Source organism: Camelus ferus, chromosome 21, assembly GCF_009834535.1.
Source record: "Camelus ferus isolate YT-003-E chromosome 21, BCGSAC_Cfer_1.0, whole genome shotgun sequence".
In the NCBI taxonomy this organism is placed as follows: domain Eukaryota; kingdom Metazoa; phylum Chordata; class Mammalia; order Artiodactyla; family Camelidae; genus Camelus; species Camelus ferus.
Window position 1 is genome coordinate 599,326 of NC_045716.1, and position 22,970 is coordinate 622,295.

The window sequence follows — 22,970 nt, forward strand, 5'->3', positions numbered from 1 at the left end:
GTGTGAAATGTTAGAAATTGCTAAGATGATGATAAATAATCTGAATTAGGATTTCTGTTCAGCCAAGAATTCCTCCAAAGCGGTGTTATGGTTAACGTGTATATTGATTTGTTGCTGATTTGGAGGGCTGGGGAAGACCTTTGGCAGTTTCTGTTTCATTGTTACTGGATAGATGTAAATGACGTGAAGTGTTCAAGGTATAAAAAGCACTTTGGTTACTATGATATTTACTAACATTCCCGTTATTCCGAGATCACTTACTTGGTTATTTTAACTGTCCAGAACGTAGCAGCACATCTCTAAATGAACACTAAAGTTTATTTGTTCATTTGGTTAGGAAATGTTCATTCCACAGATATTTACTGAAGTGTCTTATGGACCAGAGTTATAGTAGTTTTTGAAGATGAAAGATAAGAAGCTATGTCTTTTCTGTCATTGAATCACTGGGGCAGGCAGATAAACAGGCTTTAAAACATTGTTTTAAGTGCTATGAAACATATTAAAGGGATGTGAAATGTGGATTGGGATGTGACAGTCACTGAAAGATTTCTGGAGCATCCTGTATCCTGAAGGATGAGCAAAAATTAGAAAAAAATAAAGTAGTAAAAGGGAATTCGGGCAGAGGAGCTACGGGCAGGTGAAACCCACATTCATTGTCTACTCACAGAGTTGGCCCCCAGTCCTTCACTCGGAGTATTTAGATAATAGTTAATCAGGCTTGGAACGTCCTTCCCTGACCACAGCTGGTAAGAGATGGGTCGGTTTCTGGAAGCAGGAATGCAGACAACAACGAGAAATGAAAGCAGATAGCTTGTGTATTTATCTGTAACATTTATTGGCTGCTTCCTACATCCAGGCACTCTTAATTAAGCACTTTCTATGTTTAACTCATTTGATCCTTACAACCACCCTATGCAGTATAATTTCTATTACAGTCTTCATTTTATAGATGAAGAAACCAAGGCACAGAGAGATGAGGGAATGCCTAAGGTCACACAGCTAGTAAGATTAAGTCAGAATTCTAATCAAGGCAGACTGGCTTTTGACTGTATGCTATACTGGCTACTCATTCAAGGGACAGCAATTAATCACCTACTGTATGCCAGATGCTGCACTCTTGGGCATGAGGATGAAAAGATAAATTAGAATCAGTCACTGCCTTCCTGTGACTTGTAGTCAGTGAAGAAGATAGATATGAAAAGAAATCATCACAACTGTCTGATACGAGCTGTGGTAGAAAAGAAAATAGCAGGTTGAGGAATTGCAGAGGAAGACGTGGCTTACTTTCTATTTAGAGAGTTCCATTTTTCAAAACTTAACCTCCTTCTTTTTTCTCCTTCTGAATATTCCTCATATGACATTGTTTCTCGCTCTGTTAGCACTGCTTTTGCCCCGTTCTGGTTGTATTCCAGGATATAGACTGTCTCTTAAAATGTTGCATCCAGAATTAACCACACTCAAGCTGTGCATGCACACACACACTTTTCAAAATAGAAATATCTGTATTTTTGTAATAGTAAATGGTCACTGGAAATAATTTAAATGGCAAAAAGAATATGAAAATCTTTCCCTAGTTGCCATCCTGAGGTAACCGTTGTTGGCAGTTTTATAAACAGGATGCCAGACATTTTTAGTGCCTGTGTGTGTGCATTTGTGCATATATGTATTGTTTTCCTCTACAAAAGTGATTATGTGATACAATACCCACACTTCCTAGCTTTACGCAACTCATACCGCAGTGATCTCCCCAAATCTCTATTCTTTTCTAAGTACTTTCGAACCATCTGTTTCATAATCAGCTCTGAACTTTGCCAAAAATCAATACCCTGCTCATCAGTTTACAGTCCTCAAGCCAGCATTTGCTCATGGCAATAACTGTCAGTCCTCCAGAAGAAGTTAAATTACCCCAGGTGTGTTACAGATTGACAGGGAAGTGTTTTATCTGTTCTAAAATGATTAACATCCAAAACGTTCAGAAGTTTTGAAACGTTACTGTGAGTTGTTGTTCCAAAGTAAAACATTATTTATGCCTAGGAAAAATAATGACGGCTCTGTTTTTGAGCTCATACACATGCCAGGTGCTATGCTAAACAGTTGACATTATAGCATCTCATTTAGTCTTTGTTTTGGGGGGGGGTTAGAAGTTTTTATTTGTATTTTTATTGAAGTATGGTCAGTTTACAATGTTGTGTCGATTTCTGGTGTACTAGTATTTCAACCACTGTTAGACCTGTATTATTATTGTGTCCTTTCAGGATAAACTGAAGCTCACAGTCCTTTTATAATATCCCTAGGTCACACAGCTAGTCATCAGAAGGTCTTTTCTATTTCCAAAGCCTTTGCTCTTTACCGCTATGTTCAATTGCCTCTGCAGTTGATTCTTTAGTTACGCTGTTTATAAACTTGTGTTCACTTTAGTAAACGTTTATTGAGTGCCTACTGTGTGCCAGGAATTGTGGTTGGCCAGAGCTGTGAAACTACATACCCTGTCTAGTAACTGCTAAAACCTGGGATGCTTTGGGAGGTAGACCATTTAATTAAATTCCATGTTATTCTGACTCCATATAACAACTGTGCTCTTTTTCTGCCACTTTTAATTTCATTAAAGCTTTTATTTTAAATGTTTATTAAAACATTGTAACATTAAGTCATCTGTCAAGTGACATGTTTTTAATCCCCTTTATTTCTTTACATTCCCATCTTGAGGTATATTTGAATGTTTACAAAGTTATGATAGTCCATGTGATTTTGTGTTGTACTTTTTTCATGTAACTTTTTGTAAATGATTTCCTTTACTTTTAAAGCCTTCTTGCTTATCACATAAATGGCTGCATAATAAGCTGCATCACAATTGTATTACTTTATCCAGTTCAATTAGTATTAATTGAAGATTCTTAAATGGTTCTCAGTAGTTAAGTTCATCTGTATCACCTCCCTGCTGTGGGTTCTCTGTGGAAGAAATGGAAAACTGTCCCTCAGAAGGCCCGTAGGAAAATCTTGTCTGCAGTGCTGACAAGATTTAGTCTGTCTGTGTGATACGCAGCCCCTCTGATCTGTTTCATTTCCTTGGAATATGCTTGGCGTCAAGGCATATTACCACCGGGGGACAGATGCATTCTGTAGTTCTTTGGACACCTGTACTTGTGTAGACAAGTTTATTGACCTTAATTCTGTGGCTTTCAGATAGTTGGCATTCGGATATTTTTATGATCTTAGATTTACTTGTGACCTTTCATTTTAGAATGGATTCTTTCTTCTTGGCGGAAATGTTTAAATATCTTTACCTGTTATTTGCGGATAAAGAAGACATTATTTTTGACATTGAAGATTACATCTTTACAACAGAAGCTCATCTGTTACCTCTCTGGCTTTCTACTACAAATCAGAATATCTCTAAGAAGAACACAGTAGGTTATGTTTTTGAATTAAATGTCTTATTCCCTTTTTTACTTCTGTGTGTTAGTTTTGTTTTCCCAAGTGAGAAGTAATCCATGATTAGAATTCAGTAAATAGAATAGAGTGGCAGCAGGTGTTTTTTTGTTGTTTTCTTTTATTACATCCTGTTTACAGTTACCTTTCCCTTACTGTCTCCTTTGAACAAACTGTAGTGTTAAGTTAAACAGTTATTGTTATTTACATAAAATTCTTTTGTATTTTTAGACTTCAGAGTATACAGAACTGGATGACAGTAATTTTGACTGGACTTGTCCAAACACTCAGATCCTCTTCCCTAATGACCCCCTGTATGCTCAGAGCATTCGCGAACCGTTGAAAAACGTGGTGGACAAGAGCTGTCCGAGAGGCATCATCAGAGTGTAAGATGGCTTCTTTCATGTTTGTCAGTATCAAAGTTAATTCTTAGTAAACGACAGCATAAGGAACATCAAACCCCAAGAAGACATTCACTTAGATAAAAAATATTGAAGTATGCACTTACCACCGATTAAAATTGAAATCATTGGTTAGTAAGATAGCAAAGTTTATTCTGCACTAATGTCTTTTTACTATTACGGAAATTTTCTGTGTATCTTTTTAATCCACCAAGTAATAGTGGCAGCCTGTGATAGTTTTTAACTTCCCTAGGACATTTTTACACAGAATAGTTTCATCAGATGTTTCCACATCTTGTATATGTAGGAAGTATTTGTCCTTTTATCTGTAGTTTCTGTGTAGTAAAAATACTGTGTTTTGATTTTTTGGTAAGGTGCTTATTCTTGGTTGTTAAATAAAAATGTTTGCCTTAATGAGTTTATTTTCTTCCAAATACTTACATTAGGAAAGCCATTACTTGGAAATTAAAAAAAAAATTCAACTGAATGTTATTGTTCACTGATATAAGTATTGTTTTGCTTTTAAAATATTGAGAGAAACACCTGTTTTTTGAGGGAGGGAGAAATAAATGGTAGCAAATCCCCAAGCCAGCCTATTCTGTACCTTCAGGTAGTTTTAATGGCTGACTGATACTGCTTTGTAGGTAATACACATGCTTTTGTAACTGTAAGATGTGTTTGAAAGCTGTATCACTTATTGAAAACCTAAGTTGTATGTAGGTCAATAACTGTTTCCAGGTATTCCATTTTCACTAGTCTAAAACTAGCAGTTTTGTAAATATCTAACATTATTTTTATTTGCCTTATGTTTTTTTCTCCAATTCTGACATGTAGTTTTTTAAGCCTTGCCTGTAATTGCTTTTAGCAGAGAGGAGAGTTTCAGGAGTGGAGCTAAACCCCCTCTGAGAGCCAGAGATTTCATGGCCACTAACCCCGAGCATTTAGAAATCTTGAAGAAGATGGGGGTGAGTTTGATTCACCTCAAAGATGGGCGAGTCCAGTTGGTTCAGCACGCAGTCCAAGTAAGACATCGCGGTACTGATTGGATGCCATCTCTGCCCTCTCTGCTCTCGTTAGCTTTAATAAGATGATGACACTGGCTTTTAAAAAACTTTACGTGTGTGGTTTAAAGTTAGCATCGGAATTTTAGGACTTGGCAGTATCTTGGAAAGCCATCTAATTCAGCCCCTTTGTAGTATAAATCAGTTAAATCACGAAGGTTGGGTAATTTGCTTAAGTTAATACGATCAAATGTAGGGCTCCAACTTAAGTTTTCTGCTTCTCAGTCCCTTGTCTTCCCACTATTTTATTTAGAACATAATCTTAAAAGATAATTAGTTTTTGTATTTGTATGTCTGTATCTTACACTATTTTAGTTTCCAAAGAGCTACTGAATCTAAGCATTTTGTTCATTATAGAAACCAAAATCTGCATTAGTTTGTCTCTGCCTAGGAAACATTACATCCTCTTTGGGAAGTTTTTGTTGCTTTTGTCTTTAAAAGTTTTCATAACCTGAAGCCTTTAAATTATCCACCTTATTACTACATTAATTCTGAGGAAGCTGCATAGTTTGAGAAGTAGTTTCAGCCTAGAACCATATTCAGATATCCCTTAACCTCAAATTCAGCCTTCCCGCCACCTCGCCTTTCCCTTCCCGGCGGTTTTCTCTCTCATTTCTGTTCTTGCCACGTCCATCTTCTTTAAATAGTAGCTTAACATGCACACAGTCCTGGGTTCAATCCCCAGGACCTCCGTTAAAATAAATAAACAAATAAAAAACCCTAATTACTTTCCCCCTACAATCCCCCCCAAAAAGCCAGAAAAAACAAACACATCCCTCCTTAACTGGTCTCCTGCCCCCTTCCTTACGGGGTGCCCGCCTCACTCCCCAGCAGTGGGAGGGGCGTCTCTGGTGACATTGCTTTCACCTCGGTCACCAGTGGCGTAACTGCCAGCCAGTGGCCCCTTAATCCTTACGTGATTGAACTGTTGTGTCACTGTTGACTGGCCTCTTTTTCAAACATTCCAGCAGCAGCATGCCACTTGTCTGTTCATTACTTTGTAGATTCCTTTGCAGCTCTTCTCTCTTGGCACGGCCACTCAGCGCAGGCACCGCCCGAGAATCTGGAGCGTAATTTTTTCTTTTATATCCTCTTCTTCAACCATCTCATCTATTTCTGCAAACTCCACTATAACCTTTATACACATGATTTCTTAGATACACATACGTAATCCTGATTCCGAACTTCACCCTTCAGCCCAGCTTTAATCTAGCTGTCATACGCTTCTGCATCTCAGCCTGTCTGTCAGTTCTCTCTCCCTGCGCGCTCCCTGCCATGTTCTCCATCTCCAGCAACCCTGTCTTCATTCTCGATAAGTCAGCAAAGCTGGAAAGCTCGGGGTCAGCTTGAATTTCTGTCTCCCAGCTCCCGTCTGTTCTCCATCCTCTAACTTCTGTCAGGCCCCGCTGACTCTTCTGTGGTGTCAGGCACTGCTGTAGTTCCTGCTCTAGTCACAGGGGTTCTTCAGCTTTTCCTCTGTTAATTCAGTTTGATGGTCGTTCCAGATACTTCCCAGGTGCACACTGACAGAACCACTCACCCCCCTGTCTGTGTTCCTAGTCCACCTTCCCGCTTGAGGAGTTTCATCACAGCTAATTTTACATGCTCCCTCCTGTGGGTACAGACTCCACTGTGTCCCAGCGCCTGGTCAGGTGCTGGAAGTACTAGGTGCCCAATACTTACATTTTGAATTTAATCTGGTTGTTGGTTCATAATTTCAAAGAAGGGAACTGTGGCTCAGATATGAGGTTTATTTCTTGAAAGGGCAGCCGGTGGAGAAAATACAAAGTGAGCATTTGGTGATTTGGTGGAAGTCCAGTTCTCGATTTGTATCAAAAGTGGTTTACAGAGCAATGGAGAACATTGATAAAAGCCACAATGTTATATTCAGGAACTATTTCGAGAAGTAATGCTTTTGAGAACAAATAAGGTCATGCATGTTTGGTAGAGACCAAAACGGAAAGGAGACATTTTAGAGTAGAAGATTATAGTGCAGTAGTGCTTAAGAGATCAAAAGGTTGAAAGTTTCCAGAAAGGCAGGGTGAAATCAGTCTCTTTCTTCCCTAGGCTGCTAGTTCAATTGACGCTGAAGACGGGCTGAGGTTCATGCAGGAGATGATTGAATTGTCAAGTCAGCAGCAGAAAGAGCAGCAGCTGCCGCCGCGGGCGGTGCAGATTGTCTCGCACCCGTTTTTTGGCCGCGTGGTGTTAACCGCTGGGCCCGCCCAGTTCGGGCTGGATCTGTCTAAGCATAAAGAGGTGTGTGCGCGTACGATATGCTTGTTGAAACTGAGTTGAAATGTTACCCAACTGTTGTCTGATTTCTTAGTCTCTTTTCTGATTTAGTAGTTTTAACTGATTTTAAACACCTAAATATTCAATCTCACAAATTAAAGGAGATTAAAATTAAACGGGTATCTTGAAAAGATTGAGTTGTAATTTATGTATGCAATATGGTTATAGAATTTTACTTAAAATGTTGTTCAGATACTGTCAAAGACTTGGTCTGTTCTCTAATTCAGTGCTGTTAATTTATCTAAAAATGGTTTTCAGACTTCGTAACTACTAGAACCTTTCTTTGAGCAAACACCTGACTCGCAGGCTTAAAGCAGAGAAGGGCTAAAGCAGAGAGTGCCCCGGCCAAATGGCTGTGGAGGGCGTCGGGCGCTGCGGGTCCACTGAGCAAGCCCGGAAGACCACAAAGCTAGTCCATCCTCTGAATTTTAGTGTAGGAAACAAAGACTTACAGAGCTGGGCAGTTCGCACCTTCATATAACCAGCTGGTGGCCGAACTGGCCACTAGGCGGAGCCCGAGTAGCCTGGTGACGCAAAGCCAGTGGGGCTTTGAGCTCTGTCGCCCCTAATTTAAACTCTTCCTAGTGTGTGTTTTAAAGCTGGGTGAGTTTATAGACCGATACATCCATTCAGCAACTCTTATTCTAGGAACGGTTTAGGTATTTGTTATATATCAAGTTGATGAAAACCAGCGAAGGTCTGTGCTCTCGTGGAGCTCACGTTCTGGGAGAGAGAAGGATCTTAAGACATCTTTATGTTCACATCTTTAAAATCAGTTCTCTGGTGGATTTAGTTTTTCTAGGAAGAACTGCTTGCAGATTCACGTACAGTAGATCCACTTTTTTCCCTCTTTCAGTAGTTTTTCTAGTTACCAGTGACAGTTTAAAAATAGTTCCCAGCTGTTGTGTGTACAGGGATGTGTATGCAGTGAATCCGCCTACAGGCCCCAACTTGACCACCTACTAACATTGCATCTTAGAGCAAATTATGTAACTTGGATCTTAGTTTCCCCATATATAAGATGAAAATATTGTCTGTTATTTTGCTCGGAGTCATTTCAAGATCAGGGTTAGTAATTTATGTAAAAATAACTTTATTAACTGTGAAGCACAACAGAAATATTGTTTGGGTAGTAGGATGTGAAAAATGTTCAAAACAAATTTATGCTACATGTATATTGGATGTCTTATTATGTGAAAAGAATGTGGTCTCCTTAAAGCTCTAGAAACTGAATTTTAATGACTAAGGAGTGACTTGATAACAGATTATTTAAATTACCTTTACTTCTGACAGACAAGAGGATTTGTTGCAAGCAGTAAACCATACAATGGTTGTTCAGAGCTTACTAACCCCGAGGCAGTGATGGGGAAAATCGCCCTGATACAAAGGGGACAGTGCATGTTTGCAGAAAAGGCACGCAACATCCAGAATGCTGGGGCCATTGGTGGCATTGTTATCGGTAAGTCATTCTCCATGTCATTGTGTTGAATAGGAGATAATTTTTAGGATTTTTTTTCCTTTTATTTTCCAAAATTTTATCAAATAGTTTGTCATATTATTTTTGCTTTACTTAGACAAAATAATGGATGAGTAATCCAATAACTCTCATTAATTGGTACATACCTCATATCTTGTTGGAAAGTCTAGATTTGCGTTTCTGTACATTAATGCCGGTAAAAGTACTTGGGGTCAAGTGTGAAGGTGTGATGGGGGTGAGTGGTAAAAAAGCACCCAGTACGATGGGTGAGAAAATATGCCCACAAGATCCAAAGCCTTGTAGGGGCAAAAATTACACCCTGCCACCTCCAGTGGGGAGCCACTAAAAATGCCCGTTCCTCGACATAGATGCAGACTTTGGGGTCAGGACCAGGGGTGCAGTTCCTGACTCTGCCACAAAATCGTGGTATAACCTTGGCCCAGCTTTAGTTTCTTAATCCGTTTATTCAGTAGAATATTTGTTGAGCTCCAGTGAAAATGGTAGTAAGTGCCTTTTAAGTGGTTGTTAAGTTTTGAAGGTAACATATATAACATTTCTTATAATCGCTGACATATCATAGCTATAGGTACTAGTTCCTAGCGAATTTTTATCTCCTTGGGTCTTTTCCCATTGAAATTACAAACTTCAAATTATTTTACCCATGTATTTCAGCCAGTGTGTTTGCTATTTTATTTTTCATTTAAAAAAAAAATCACTGTTATCATGACAAGCAGGCCATGACTGTCAGGGAAAATATAAATTTTTCTGTGCTTTGAGCAAATAGGAGTTTACATTCAGAAAAAACCGGAAGACCTGAGGTCACGTTCCTGTTTGTAGCGTTAGTTCTTCTGCCCAGTTTGCCTCACAGGAGAAATCCATTTTGAATTTGTTTCTAAGTAGGGTAGATCCCCTTTCTGAATTTAAGGTAAATAAAATGAAGAGATTTAAAATAAAATAGTAGGATTTCTTTCAGTGAAGAATTATTTACTGTTCCTTTTGCTTAGCCCATATGGGCACTCCAGTGTTGAATTTAATGAATGCGTACATTTCCTTAGTTAAGGAAGGAGAAATTCTGCTTAATGACTTAAATCAGCAGTTAGCAAACTACAGCCCGCAGGCCAAGTTCAGCTCACTGCCTGTTTTTGTGCGTAACAGTTTTATTAGAACACACATGTCAGTTTGTTTAGATATCATTTATGACTGCTTTTAAGGCTATCGTGGTGGAGTTGAGTGGTTGCAGCAGCGAACGACAAAGGCTAAAATAAAATATTCGCTGTCTGGCCAGTTACAGCTCAAGTTTGCTGAGGCCTCATTTAGATCATCTTTTTATCCTTGGTTATTTTTCATACTGAGATTGTTTTTATTGAAGAATTTAATAGCTTGCCATCACTCTCATTGTGAACATCTCTTACTAAGACTTTAAAAATATTAAAAATAAAGTCTGGAACATATGCAGACTGTTTTAGATTTCCCCTATTTTTTGGTGAAGTTTGATTCTCATGGTGTCCTGTACGCTACACGGTTTGTCAAGTCAAATGTTCTCATCAGTCGCTGTTAGTTACGGGACCCTGTGCTGAGTTCTGTGGGTAAATAAGCGGCAATGATCCTTATTTTCAGAAAATTTAATTTGCAGAGGGAAACTTTCTTGTGTTGTAACTTCTCTCCCCTAAGTCTTTTTGTTTCTGATGAAGCGTTTCGCTTGGTTTTTACTGGTTTTAATTGTGTTACAAATGAGCACATTAGGACCTGGTTGTTTGTTTATTGCAAGTGCTAAAACTGCAGATCATCCCGGAAATGGTATGGCTGCACGAAACAATCTGTGTAAGCTGGTTTAAGAAGGGATTTTTGTTTACTAGATGGAAGTGGATTATTTTCATTGAACCCAAGAGTAAGAAATACAACGAGTGCTCTAAGGAAGTGGAAATGGGAACTAAAAGTCCTCAGGAACCATGACGGCTGCTGGCATTTCCTCATCTCCCTGTCTCTCTCTCTGCGTCCTCCTGGACTCTCCTCTCTGCAGCTCTTTGCGGTTCTTTTTCATTCTGCAGCTTCTCACCAGCCTGCTCCCTCTTTGCTTATCAGTTCCAAAATGACCATTCCAAAATTGCCACCTAAGCCATGAGTCTATGTCACTTAACTGGACCTCTGCCCACTGCTAACCGAAGCAGTCTTTCTGTGTGCCGCTTCCACGTTGTCCAGAGAGACTGAGGGTCAGAGAGCCATCCTTTGTCTAATCAGTAGTTGCTAAGGGGGTGGGTTCTTCATGGTGTTCTCCACGTAGAGAGAATTAGCAGGTCCTGTCCGCACGCGCTCTCTGAGCAGGGACAGGCAGGTTCTCCAGGGAGGCCGGCATGTGAGATTAGGGCTGGCCGTGACGGGCGTCGCCAGTAAAACTGTATTTAGCAGCCCCACTACTGTTACTTAGCCAGTGTCAACTAACGGTAGATTTCATTTAACTTACAGAGGAAAAACCACAATAGTCATAATTTTTCTTTGCAAACACTATATTAAAAGGGACTATCAGTGTGTAGTTTGGTAAAGCAATATAATGCCAGAGGAAATCTTAGACAACAATGAAATTTCGTATTTCTGTCATTTTAATTCAAGTCTTAGAATTTTTCCATTTTTAGGCTTTTTCATAAGCATATGAAATTTTTATAGTCATAATCATAGAATTTTTGTGTTCCGCCGTTTTATGTAATAATAACATTTTTCTCTGTGTTCCATCGAGTAGTTCACTGTAAATTTACTTACAATAGTTTACAGTTGTTCACGGTTACAAAAAGCACTCCAAGTAAATTTTTCGGGCGTAGATCATTTTGCTTCTTTTGAATTATTTCCTCGGGATAAATTTCTGGGAGTACAATTAGTGGGCCCCAAGAGTGATTGTTGTTACAGTTCTTGATGCATAAAACCAATGCCGTCAGCAGGTGAAAAACAGTAAAGGTTGGTAGGTAGACCCTTTTAATGGAGGAACGTCTTTCTGTTTGCCGTGTTCACTTCTGGCCAGATGACAATGAGGGGAGCAGCAGCGACACGGCGCCTCTGTTCCAGATGGCCGGTGACGGGAAGGACACGGATGACATCCAGATCCCCATGCTGTTCCTCTTCAGTAAAGAAGGGAGCATCATACTGGACGCTATCCGGGAATACGAGGAGGTCGAGGTGCTCCTTTCTGACAAAGCAAAAGATCGAGGTAAGGGTTACAAAACAAACAAAAAAACACTTGTTTTCAGCTTAACATTAAGTTTACTAATTTGATAATGAAGATGAGTTACCAAAAAATTATTTATGGTTCACTGGTAAAAGAAGTAAAAATTTTTAGAAGGTGGTTTCAAAATACGTTTTTCTTTTGGAAATAAAAGTAGTGAAACATTTACTTAGCTTTGTTTGCCGAGTTGGAATGTTTTGAGAATTATATTTTTATATGTAATTTATATTTTTTGCTGTGATTCTGCCCAGTGATAAAAATACACGAGATTACACTGAGAGTCATTTTTAACATCCACAGACGTTCACCATTCAATTTCACTGATCCTGCATCTTCCATTTCTTTTATGAGGAATAAAAAGAGGTTGTATAGAATGCTGTTGTATGTAACAATGGCTGGGTCTCACCACGCCACCTGTAATCAGATGACCACTGTCTCAGTGCAGGCAGTAGAAGCCTAGCAGCTTCTCTCCACCAAAACCTACGTTTATCACGTACGTGTTTGTAAGTTACAAGAGTTGCACACGCCTGGCCTGAAAAACAAGATAGCATGCCTTAATTCATGAGTGTCTAGTCCTCTCTGGGCCAACATGTTTGTTAGTAATTTGAAAGCTCCTTGAAACCCAAATTACTGTGTTAATGCAAGGTCTTGCTAGTACCCTTTTATAGCTTCACACCAGGGATAGAGGAGAAATTCGAGGAAAGGTGGACCGTCAGACATAGGCTGTGACCCTGTGTGACGGCCGTCTTTCTCACCCGCTGGAGACACTGCAGAGAGGGCTCTACCCATCCCAGCCCTGGATAAAGCCATGTACTTTGTACAGGGCTGTTGGATCCCCTGGGATGTTTGGCAGATGTGTAGGAAACTGATTCAATAAAGTATAACTTCCAAGTGGAACAATTTTAAAAAAAAAGAAAGGTTTAGAGATAATCTAGCACTAGCCAAGTCAGTGTTTCATCTTGTCTTCTTGTTTTGCTTTTTTCTTCTTTGCGATTCATTCAGATGTCGACTATTTAAGCACTATGGAGTGAGTAGGATGGATGGCTGAAAGGATGTATAAACAGAAACAGAACAAAATAGAAAGGATTTCTGGTCTTCTTAAATCCTCCTGTGTGCCTTTTCTGAGCCCTTTTGTTCAACTCAGATCTTCTTTCCTGTGTATATGCATTTAGGCACATTGGACACAGGCAAATTATTATTCCATATAACTCTTTAATGCCTTTGCTTTCTCCCCCCTATTCTGTGCTACCATTGGAATTTCAGCAGCAATATTAAAAGGTAAAATGATTCCAAGCTACATTATCAATAGTAGTAAGTATCTTGCGTTAATAATCCTTAAATCATATATATGTATGTGTGTATGTGTGTATACACACGTATATACACACATGCATGTGCACATATGTATATATTGGTTCAGTGGCCACCTTGATAATACCTGATTTCATGTAGAGGATTAGATTTCTATTTTCATGTCTAGTCAGCTGTCCCATAATGATAATTTTGTCGATCCTATCAAAGCAATTCCTGTGAATTAAATACCTCATCTGCTAGGTGGATTCTCTAGCCCATACCCATGCGAGAGTCACTCTGACAAAGACGTTGTTATGGCATGTGTTACTTTTGATCACTTTTTATTTGAATGCAGGTGTATAATGTTTAAAAAAAACCATATGTGTGTAAGGGTGTTTGGAGTTAGGACTATGAGATTAAGGTAAAGCATGTGCTTCCTTTGCCAGAGAAAGGATATGAGAAAAGATCAATTCTATTACCAAAATTAAAAAAAAAATTCTGAGTATTCCCTTAAGGACCTTTATTTAAATTATATTTTTTAAGAAGTTTTGATAACCTATAAAATTTCTGAACTCTGATTCTGTTGTAGAGTGATCTTTTTGGCAAAACGTCTTGGAAAATCTCCCCCTTTTTGTATAGGTTTTTCAAGAACTGTATGGCATTACTAACTAAATCAGCAACAAGTTACAGCAGAATAGTCAGTGTAACAAAAATCAGTGATAATAGTTTTGTTAAATCAACTGCTTCATTCACTTAGGAAGGTACTCTGAGTTGCCGCCCAGCAGCGGTCATCTGTGGGTTGTCCTGTGCCGTTAATGCATGCGTCAGTGTTTCTCTTCTGCATCAGAATCAGCTGACGTACTTGTCAAAAGTGTAGATTCCTGAGTTCCACTCCAGAATATTGAATCAGGGTCTCTGAAAAGCAAGGGATCATAATCTGAAATTTTAAACAAGCATCTTAATCTTAGTTCATCGCACTCAGCTACACTTTGAGAAGCACTGAACAAGACGAAGGAGCACCTCCTTTTTCTTTTCCTGTCTCGCAGCTCTGTACCTGGCCATCCTGTGCCGAGGCACTAGGTAGGAGTATGTAAGCACACCAGACAGCAGCGTCCTTCAAATCTGACGGGTACAGTGTCCTCCAGAGTGCCCTTCTAAACAGCTCATTCTGCAAATACACCTTCCCTCACACAGTCCCACCGTTCTGACTGAGAGCAATTCTTCCCACGTGCTAATACAGAAAATAGAAACCCCAGAACAAAGCCCCTACTCCCACTCTCACCTTCTAATTCTGACGAAAAGTCCCAGCCATTAACGTAGAAATACCTGCGACAGCGCTGTCTGCCGGCAGAAATGTCCGGATACCTTATTACACGTCCTTCAGAAGAAAAGCGTTGGTAGTTCATCAGGTGGGAATGGTGCTTCTGGGGTCAAAGCAGCCACACTTCTGGAAGTTACGTTATGCACACAAGTGTTGATGTCATGTCCCTCTGTGTCCTGTCTTGGAATTTTAAGAGTTTGTAAAGGTACTTAATGCCCACCCTGTGCCCACACACGAAAGGCACCGCGTTGTTACCTTTAGCTCCAAGTTGAAGCAGTTTGCAATTAAGATTCAATTGCCTTTTCTCAATAGTATTTCTCAAGGGGGAAGAGAAATCAGCATTTTAAGGTTTCAGTACATTGTCATGCTTGTACTCACAGTGTCGGCTCAGTGCCGCAGGAGCTGTGGACAGGGGTTTTCAGGGCTTCTCCTGTGCTCGTGTCTCTCTGGTAAAGGGCAGACCGAGGAAATGGGGGGAAGAAAAGAACGGTCCCATGGTTGGAACTGCTCAAGTCTGGCAGTGTCACTTTTCCTAAGACTACCGCCCACTGAACTTGGCTGGGGTGAATCTGTCCTACAGTTGATCTGTAGAACGTAGATTGCTCTCGGGCAGGATTTGAGTCTGAGAAGAAAAATGAAGTATATAAGCAGATGTCCTCTGCCTGGAAAGGGGCGTCTGAAACATTCTTGTTAGCAGAGTCGGTACTTGAGCCGCTGGCCTCTCTCCCCCGACCCCGACGTGTCTTCTCTTCCACCTTTGCATTTGCTCACCTCTCCCCTCTTTCTAGAAATGCCTTGTCAGCCCCTGCCCCGCTCCCATGGCCTTTTCCTCTTTATGGACATTTAGGCATCCTAAATACCCAGGTTAAATGCTACCTTCTTTATGAAATTTTCTCTTATTCTCCGAGGTATAATTTAAGAACATCTTTTTTTTTTTAATTGAAGTCTAGTCAGTTTACAATGTTGTGTCAATTTCTGGTGTGTGGCACAATGCTTCAGTCACGCATGAACACACACACGTTCATTTTCATATTTAAGAACATCTTCTTAACGTGGTTGTACTGTGACATTTAGATGACATCACACTTCCCCTGTGTCTCACCTCTGTATTCCTTCTGTCCATAAATGCTGGTCGTAGAGATGAATGAATGGTTGTGGACCATCCACTCTAAGTCTTTGCCCAGGTGCCCTTGTCCTCTTATGATTAAAACTCCATAGTTCTCTTTGTATCTTGAGATTTTCTTCGTTCTGCCTTTGCTTCCTGTGTTTCTGATAGACCATGACTGACTTTAGTGATGCAGTCATTGCACTCTTGGGGCTGCTCTCCTGCTTGCTGGGGACGGTGACAGCGGGCACCTCAGGGTGCAGATTTGTAGCCGTGTGGTGGGACCTCTTTTTTTTTTGACTCCTCCAGCTGCCGTTTTTACTTTGCTGATTGTTCCACTTTGCAGAATATCAAATAGTCTTATATATTTTGATCTGTTTGGGGCTTGTTCTTCTTTTCTGCTAATCTACGTGCCAATAATAAAACCGTTTGCTGTTTTGAATAAATTTTAATATCTTATAAGGCAGCTCTCCTCTCACTAACTTGACTTCTCTGATGTATATCCTTCCGTAGAAAGTTTAAAATGATTCTGTTCGGTCCCAAAAGAAAACAAAAAGACGTAGAAATGGGATTCATTTTGAAATTGTGTAATTGCACGCTTCACATATAAATAGGAAGATTTTGTTAAATATTAAGACTTTCCATCCAGGAACATCCACTTACCTATGAGTTTAATCTTGTTTGTTTTCATAGAGATTTTATAGTGTTAAGCAAGATGGGCCTTGTACTTTTCAAAATAAATTTATTCTGTGTTTTGTAGCTTTTATTTTTATTGTGAAAAGGGTACTTAATTTATTTCTAACCAGTTACGGCTGCTACAGAGGGGTTACTGGTGTTTGCCTGTTTACCTTATTTTTACCCTCCTTATCAAATTCTTTTACTGTCTTAATAGTGTCTTTGAAAACTGAGTTGCTCTGAGTGTAAATGTGCAGCACAATCAAAGCACAGACGGCTCGCTCTTTCCTCCCCCCGCGGGTGCACGGGCTGCTCTGCTTCCTTACGCTGCTTTACTAGCTACACGTCCAAAGTAGCAGGACACGATATGTAACCCGAGGGTCACGTTTTGCCAACAGCGCAATCTTTATTACTAGATGAAACAGCCCTACACCTTTTCCTCTCCTTCTACCTAGATTAGTAAGATGTAGAAGGAAGCTGGAAGGTTTTTCTTTTCACTCTCCCTCAACTTAGGATAGCTGCGCATGAGTGAGCTTGAAGCAGGCAGATACTTCTTTGGGCTCCATCATGGTTTCCCTAATTGTCAAGTTTAAGTGTACCTTTTCCACAGCTGAGAGAATGTGTGGGAGCTTCTCCCTTTGTCCCCTTCCCCACCAGCACCCCCCGCCGAAGAACTTGCTTAAACGCCCCTAGTCAGGTGACCCTCCCTGGTCGGGGTGTACGTACACCCCCTCCTCTGCTGTCCCCCACACTTGGATTTCCTTCTGTTTTTCTGCTTTTATAATAGGTCCATTTTCCCTTCCTTCTTTACCAGTTAACTCTGATTATTTTTAAAATCTCAGATGAGGTGTCACTTTCTGAAGGAAATCCTCAAGTCTTATTCTTTCCTGACACCGTAACACGTGTCCCAGAGTTTTCTGTTTATTTGTGTGATTATTCGTAAACGTCACTTTCCCCAGCTGGACGGAAGGCTCCAGAAAGGCAGTGCCACACAGTGGACACGCGTAAGATCTTTGCCAGCTGACCGACTGCAGAGTCTGAGGAGGATGCAGCATGTGAGCGTCAGTGCTGTTGAAGTACCTCTGTAGGAACCCTAAAAATGCCTCTGGCGGTGCTACTGTATATTCATTACAAAAGATTTAACCTGCTCTTCAGCCTTCCAGTGGGCTCTGTGATTATATCTTATAATTCACAGACCTCCAGTAATGGAATAGATGTTTTGTAAATAATCTCAGTTCTTGTGTTTATGAAACTTTTATTCAGTCAACCACATTAATATCATTAAATTCAACATTTTGCATTATCCCCACTTCATGGCTTGCTGAGTGGGAATTTCACTTTTCAAAGGAATATTATTTTAAAATACAGCAATGGTATGTGCTGTTTAAAATTGATTCTGTTTCGTATGTTCTGATGTGCAGGTTTTTTTGAATTTGGGTATTTCATAAATTTTAGACATCCAGTGCAAAGGTACATGAATTTTAACAGTATCATTGTTTAGTATATTTCTTGGCATTTACTAATACCCAGTGAAGGCAGTCTTGTCAGTTATTAGAGTCATTCCTTTCAGTTTCAAAGAACATTTATTTTCAAATGTTACATTTTGCAAAATGAATGTACAAAATGAATGTGATTGCTTTATTACAAGGCAGTCTTTTACCCTTCGATGTTAATGTTCACCATTCCGCATTAACATGATTTTCTTTAACTTTCATTTTTTCGTTTTATTGCAAAAATCAGTGTGCTTTTGCAAGTCTGATAGTCCATGTTTTGAGGGGGAGAGTAGCATGAATTTGTTTCTTTCACATACAGATCCTGACTTGGAAACGGAAGAACTGCCATCCTCTGAAAATGACTCTCAGAATCAGAGTGCTGAACAGATCGTGTCAAGTTCTCAGGAGGTTGGTTTGGTTGACCAAGAGTCTCCTGAAGAAAGTTCTCCAAACTCTCACCCAGAATCATCATCTCCAGCAGACACGGACATTGCTGCAGGCGTTTCTCCTTCTGAACAGAATTCTAATCCCACAGAAAACCATGAGACTACGAGTCTTGATGGCGAATGTACAGATCTAGATAACCAGCTTCAAGAGCAATCAGAAACTGAGGAGGATTCCAATCCTAACGTTAGCTGGGGTAAAAAGGGCCAGCCTATAGACGCCATATTAGCAGACTGGAACGAAGATATAGAAGCGTTTGAAATGATGGAGAAGGATGAGCTCTGACTCACCAGAGTCTCCCTGGTGGTAGGTATTTAAAAAGAAAAGGTAAACTGTGGTTAACAGACACCCTGAGGCGAAGCAGGCTCTCTCATGGGAGACTCTAAGTGCGGTGACGAGCAACCCCGTTCTGACCGGGAGAACTAGTTACCATAGGGATCTGGAGCATGCTGTGTTAGAACTGACCTTGTTTAAAACTGTCCCATCAAAAATGGAAACTCACAGGCCCCCCCCTCAGGTGACAGCACCGCACCACCCTGCAGCACCTCAGGCCAGGGCGAGATTAGCGGGCATTCCTAGGAGCCAGATTCCTGCCGTCTCTGGATAGATAAGAAATTCCCTTAACTCTGAGATGGGGAATACGAATTTGTAGATGTTTCTAAAGGAAGCTCGGCTTTCTTGCTTCGGGGGTCAGAGGCTCTTTGGGGAAGACACGTATGAGTATTGTGGGCATTCGGGTTATGCTGCCTTCACAAAAACAAAGCGACCTGAGAGGGTATGAAGCAAGTGCATTCACGGGGCAGACGGCCTTTGCTCGTCACTGTCAGTTGCCTCATTGTGTCACATGATCGAGATGACTTGATTTTTCCCCTCTTAACCATGTCCTTTTCCTTTAAACCAAAGGCAAAGCCAGTGTACTTTCTCAGTGAGTTCTCTGCATAAAGACTAATCATTGGGACCAGGTAAAAAGGTCATATGACATATTGTGGAAATTGGTTACTTAATACTTTTGAAAAATGGAGCAAGGGAGAAACTATAATGTTGCAGTATGAACTTGCCATTGGGCCTTCCACAGGGAAAGCTGTGACTACTCTGAAACGGAACTTGAGGTTATATATCCTGCTAGGGCAAATTAGAAGTCTTTTCCAGTTCATTTCTTTGGAGGTGACTGCCTCCAGCCATCAGCCTTACTCCATCCCATGTTTAGTATGCATTTTGAGCCACAAGGCCTGCGTTGCCAATAGCTGAAGACATTTTGTTCCATTTTCCTGTCCTAGGGAGCCATGATAAAACTGTGGTAGTGATCTGAAAATGCTGGGGTAACTACTATTTTTCCTCCTTTGAGACTATGGTTTCTAAAAGTTGTACCTAAGGAGTCTGTCATGTTTTCTGTTGAATCATGGTTTTTAAGTTTGCTTTAAAAAAAAAAAAATCCTTCTGATATGGACTTGAAAACTAGTCTCTGGTGACCTGTGTAGAGAGCACAGCAGCAGCTAACGTGTAGCCACAGCTTAATGAGAATTAACACCCCCCTTTCTTCTCGGTGGCAGTCTGCTGCTGGCCACATTTAAGTTTAAAAACCTTTTTTACCGATACCTGTAGACAGCCCTGTAGTTGAAATCATGGCTTTACTCATTTTATTTATTTTTTTTAAGCTTACCTGAATCAGTTCTAAAGGAATATTTGAGACTTAGTTTCCTTTTTCTATTCCATGACATTATATAATTACCTTTTCTTAAAACACAGTTTTTGAGGTACTGGTGAACTTAAACTGTATATGGAACTGTTCAAAGAGCAGCAGTCCCATATTGTAGTTATGTATATTCATGTACAGTATGTCATAGATCCCAGGTAAACATATTCTTTTATAAGGGGGTAAATAGCTGCTTTCAAAAATCCCAGCTAAACGTAATTGGGTCGGTGAGTGATAAACCTCATAGAGAATTCACTTGGGGGGAGGGGGGCAGGTAGTATACGAGACCTTTATTGGCCCTTAATTAAACCCAACACTAAAATGGGTATTTTGTCTCTCTGCATGTGAAATTTGGTATAAGAAGGTAGAACTAGAATACATAAAGTATACAGAAGGGTAGACATAGTGCTTCGTTCACCTTAATTGCAAAGCTGCCAGAATAGCTGAAGCTTAATTGCTTGACTTGCCTTGATTTATAGGACTGGGGCTTGGGGAACAGGGGCAGGTGTCCCTGTAAGACTTGGATTACAGAAGCCTTATACACATTAATTTGATTTTGTGTTTGTAGCTCAGAGCCACTGTCGTCTAAACCCAACTTCTAAGTTATCAAAACAATGTAGTTTTACTTCCAGCAGAGACCTTGTGGCATACAAGCTAAAGCCAGCCCACTGCCACGCGTCCTTCCTTTGGCCATTAGGGGGAGCTGTTGCCATTCATTGAGGTCTAGAAGCAAATTGTTCACTTGTTTAGGGAAAAAATGAATCCCTAAAAAAAAAAAAAGAAAAACTTAATAAGTTACACTGAACACCCAGAAGGAATTATACTTGATTTTTCCCTAGCTAAGGAAAGAAAGCATAAGGTTCAGCTTCAAAACTCCAACGTTGTCATTGACTCTCCATTCTTAATTGACGTACTGCCACGAAGTTGTTTTCAAGTTCATTAAAAACTTTCAACATTAGGCTTTTCTTAAAATGTTTTGTTTTTTAAATACCTTTTATAGCATGTTATTTACTTCCTAAAAATTCAGGGTGTTGTATGTGACCCTGAATTTTAGAAACATCTGGTCTACCTCAGTTAACGTTGCCTGCATAGAGAGAAGAGCTGACGTGATTACCACAGCCATAACATTGCTTGACTAAGAAGGATTTATACAATGTTTACAAACCTGGAATCAAGTAAGGATTTTATCTGAAAGTTAAAAGTTAGATAGTAGAGAAGGTATTTTATTCAGGTATTTTCAAGTTTTAAAACTTAACTTGTTTACCTACTAAAAATAGCTATAGTTTTTTTCTGCTTAGGAAAGTCCATTGAAACGATATGCCCTAATTTTCAGTACTTTTCCCATGAAGCTTTAGGCGTGAGAGAACTGCAATTTACCAGGTATGTTTGGGGTGGGATATTTGGTTGGGTTGGTTTCCTTTTTTCCTTGTAACTTTTAATAGGCTTCCAGTAGGAATACAAGTGTTGTTTCAGAACAAATTTTTTGACATGATACTTTTTCTTTTCTTTTTTTTCCCCCCACCGTATTGGAGGGTAAAATGAATAATTGTGCACTCTCTGATTTTAACCTAATTACTCTATCAAGATTTTTTTTAATTTAAATTACCATCACACAGCCCTTTTTATAGTAAAACCAGCATTTGTTCCCTTACCAAACCCCATGCCAAATTCATCATAAAGAAAGCTCAGCACAGGTAATTCAAATAGCACTTACAATTTTAGAGAGGGGGGTGCATTTAGTAAACATTACAACTGGTCGTTTTATGCACAAGGCTTCAGTCAGAACATAGAAAAAAAAACATTCTGTGAATGAAATATTGTATGTTCAGATTTTATAAAAGACATTTTTAAAAGCCCAATTTACAGCCGTATATTTTCTTATGATGTAATTTATGAAAAAGATGTCTGTACTAACAGGTGCTGTAACACTACTGTTGTTGGATTTTATTGTTTGGTGATAAATGTGTACAATATTTCTAAGGGAAACTATGTACTGTGATGTAAAAGTCTGGGCAAAATGTATATAATCCTTGTATATAATTGTGTATTTGGTTATAATTACTGATTGTAAAGATTTAATAAAATATGTAAATATTCTGGTCTCATCTTAATTTTAATTTTTAGCATCACTTTGCATATCTTTATACTTTGATATCTTTAAAATTTTTTTCACCACTCTGCGTTCCCTTTAATTTTTATTTTACCCCAGGGGAGTAAATCTGGGGGACAGCTTAGGGTATAGAAACACAAACATACATTGAACAGTTCCATAACTCAGCTAGTGCCAGACTTTCGGAGTGGAGTTAGAGTTAGTGATTCACAGTGTCCATGTTGGTAACATGTTTATGTTTCAAGTCTACTGATATTTAATAAAACCAGTTAGCCTTTTAATATTGTCATGAAAAGTAACGCTAACCTCTCTCCTGTTAATTCCAGTGAGGCCATTTCCTTGAGCAGCTACTTTCAAATACTGTGATACTAAGCTCTCCATCTGTACTGTTCCAGGGCTTCTGAACACGTATCTTGAAAGACCTAATCATAATCACTATTACGTATTGACAATGGCTTTCTGTAGGGGGGCCTGGGCAATGGGCGGGGGGCGCTGGCTCACTTCCAGAGCCCAGGCTGCTCCCAGTGTGCCACCCCCTGCCTGTCTCAGTTCTCCTCGCACCCCCATTTCAGTCTCTACTCACTGTTTGCTCAGCCACTGCCTTTCCACCTGACCACTTCCTCCCTACCTAGGATTAAAGTTTACAAACCGTAGCACCCATTCTCAGATTCTGTGAGTATTAATCCCAGTCTCAGCGTGCCTCCACTCCTCTAGGACAATGCACTGCTATTTGAGGAAGAGTTAAAGGAACCAATAGTGTCTCGGAAGATTTCAAAAGGGAAGTTGCTTGGCTTTTCTGGGTAAAGCAAATTTTAAGCCGTCCATCTACTAAGAGAAGCCAAGTAACATAAGGGTGCGACTAGCGAGTGCCAGCATCTGCCAGCGAGGAAGGTTGTATTCCTCGAAGCCTCGCTCTCAGCTTACCCTGATAAGCCTGCAGGTCTGAGGTTTCCATCTCCCCT

The 22,970-nt window shown here is 39.9% G+C and overlaps 1 protein-coding gene across 4 annotated transcripts in view; it reads left to right on the forward strand.

The window, feature by feature from the left end:
• The window catches only part of EDEM3 (ER degradation enhancing alpha-mannosidase like protein 3), a 60,980-nt gene extending 38,971 nt beyond the window's left edge, over nt 1–22,009 (forward strand). The window contains exons 14-20 of one of the 4 annotated variants that reach the window (XM_032463537.1): nt 3,242–3,407; nt 3,661–3,815; nt 4,696–4,852; nt 6,959–7,150; nt 8,480–8,645; nt 11,674–11,859; nt 18,081–22,009. In XM_032463537.1, the coding sequence (XP_032319428.1) occupies nt 3,242–3,407; nt 3,661–3,815; nt 4,696–4,852; nt 6,959–7,150; nt 8,480–8,645; nt 11,674–11,859; nt 18,081–18,490 (1,432 nt within the window). In that variant the 3' untranslated portion in view covers nt 18,491–22,009. The remainder of the gene's footprint in view (nt 1–3,241; nt 3,408–3,660; nt 3,816–4,695; nt 4,853–6,958; nt 7,151–8,479; nt 8,646–11,673; nt 11,860–18,080) is intronic. The other 3 variants (XM_032463539.1, XM_032463540.1, XM_032463538.1) reach the window with 3 other exon arrangements.
• The last annotated feature ends 961 nt before the right edge of the window (nt 22,010–22,970 follow it).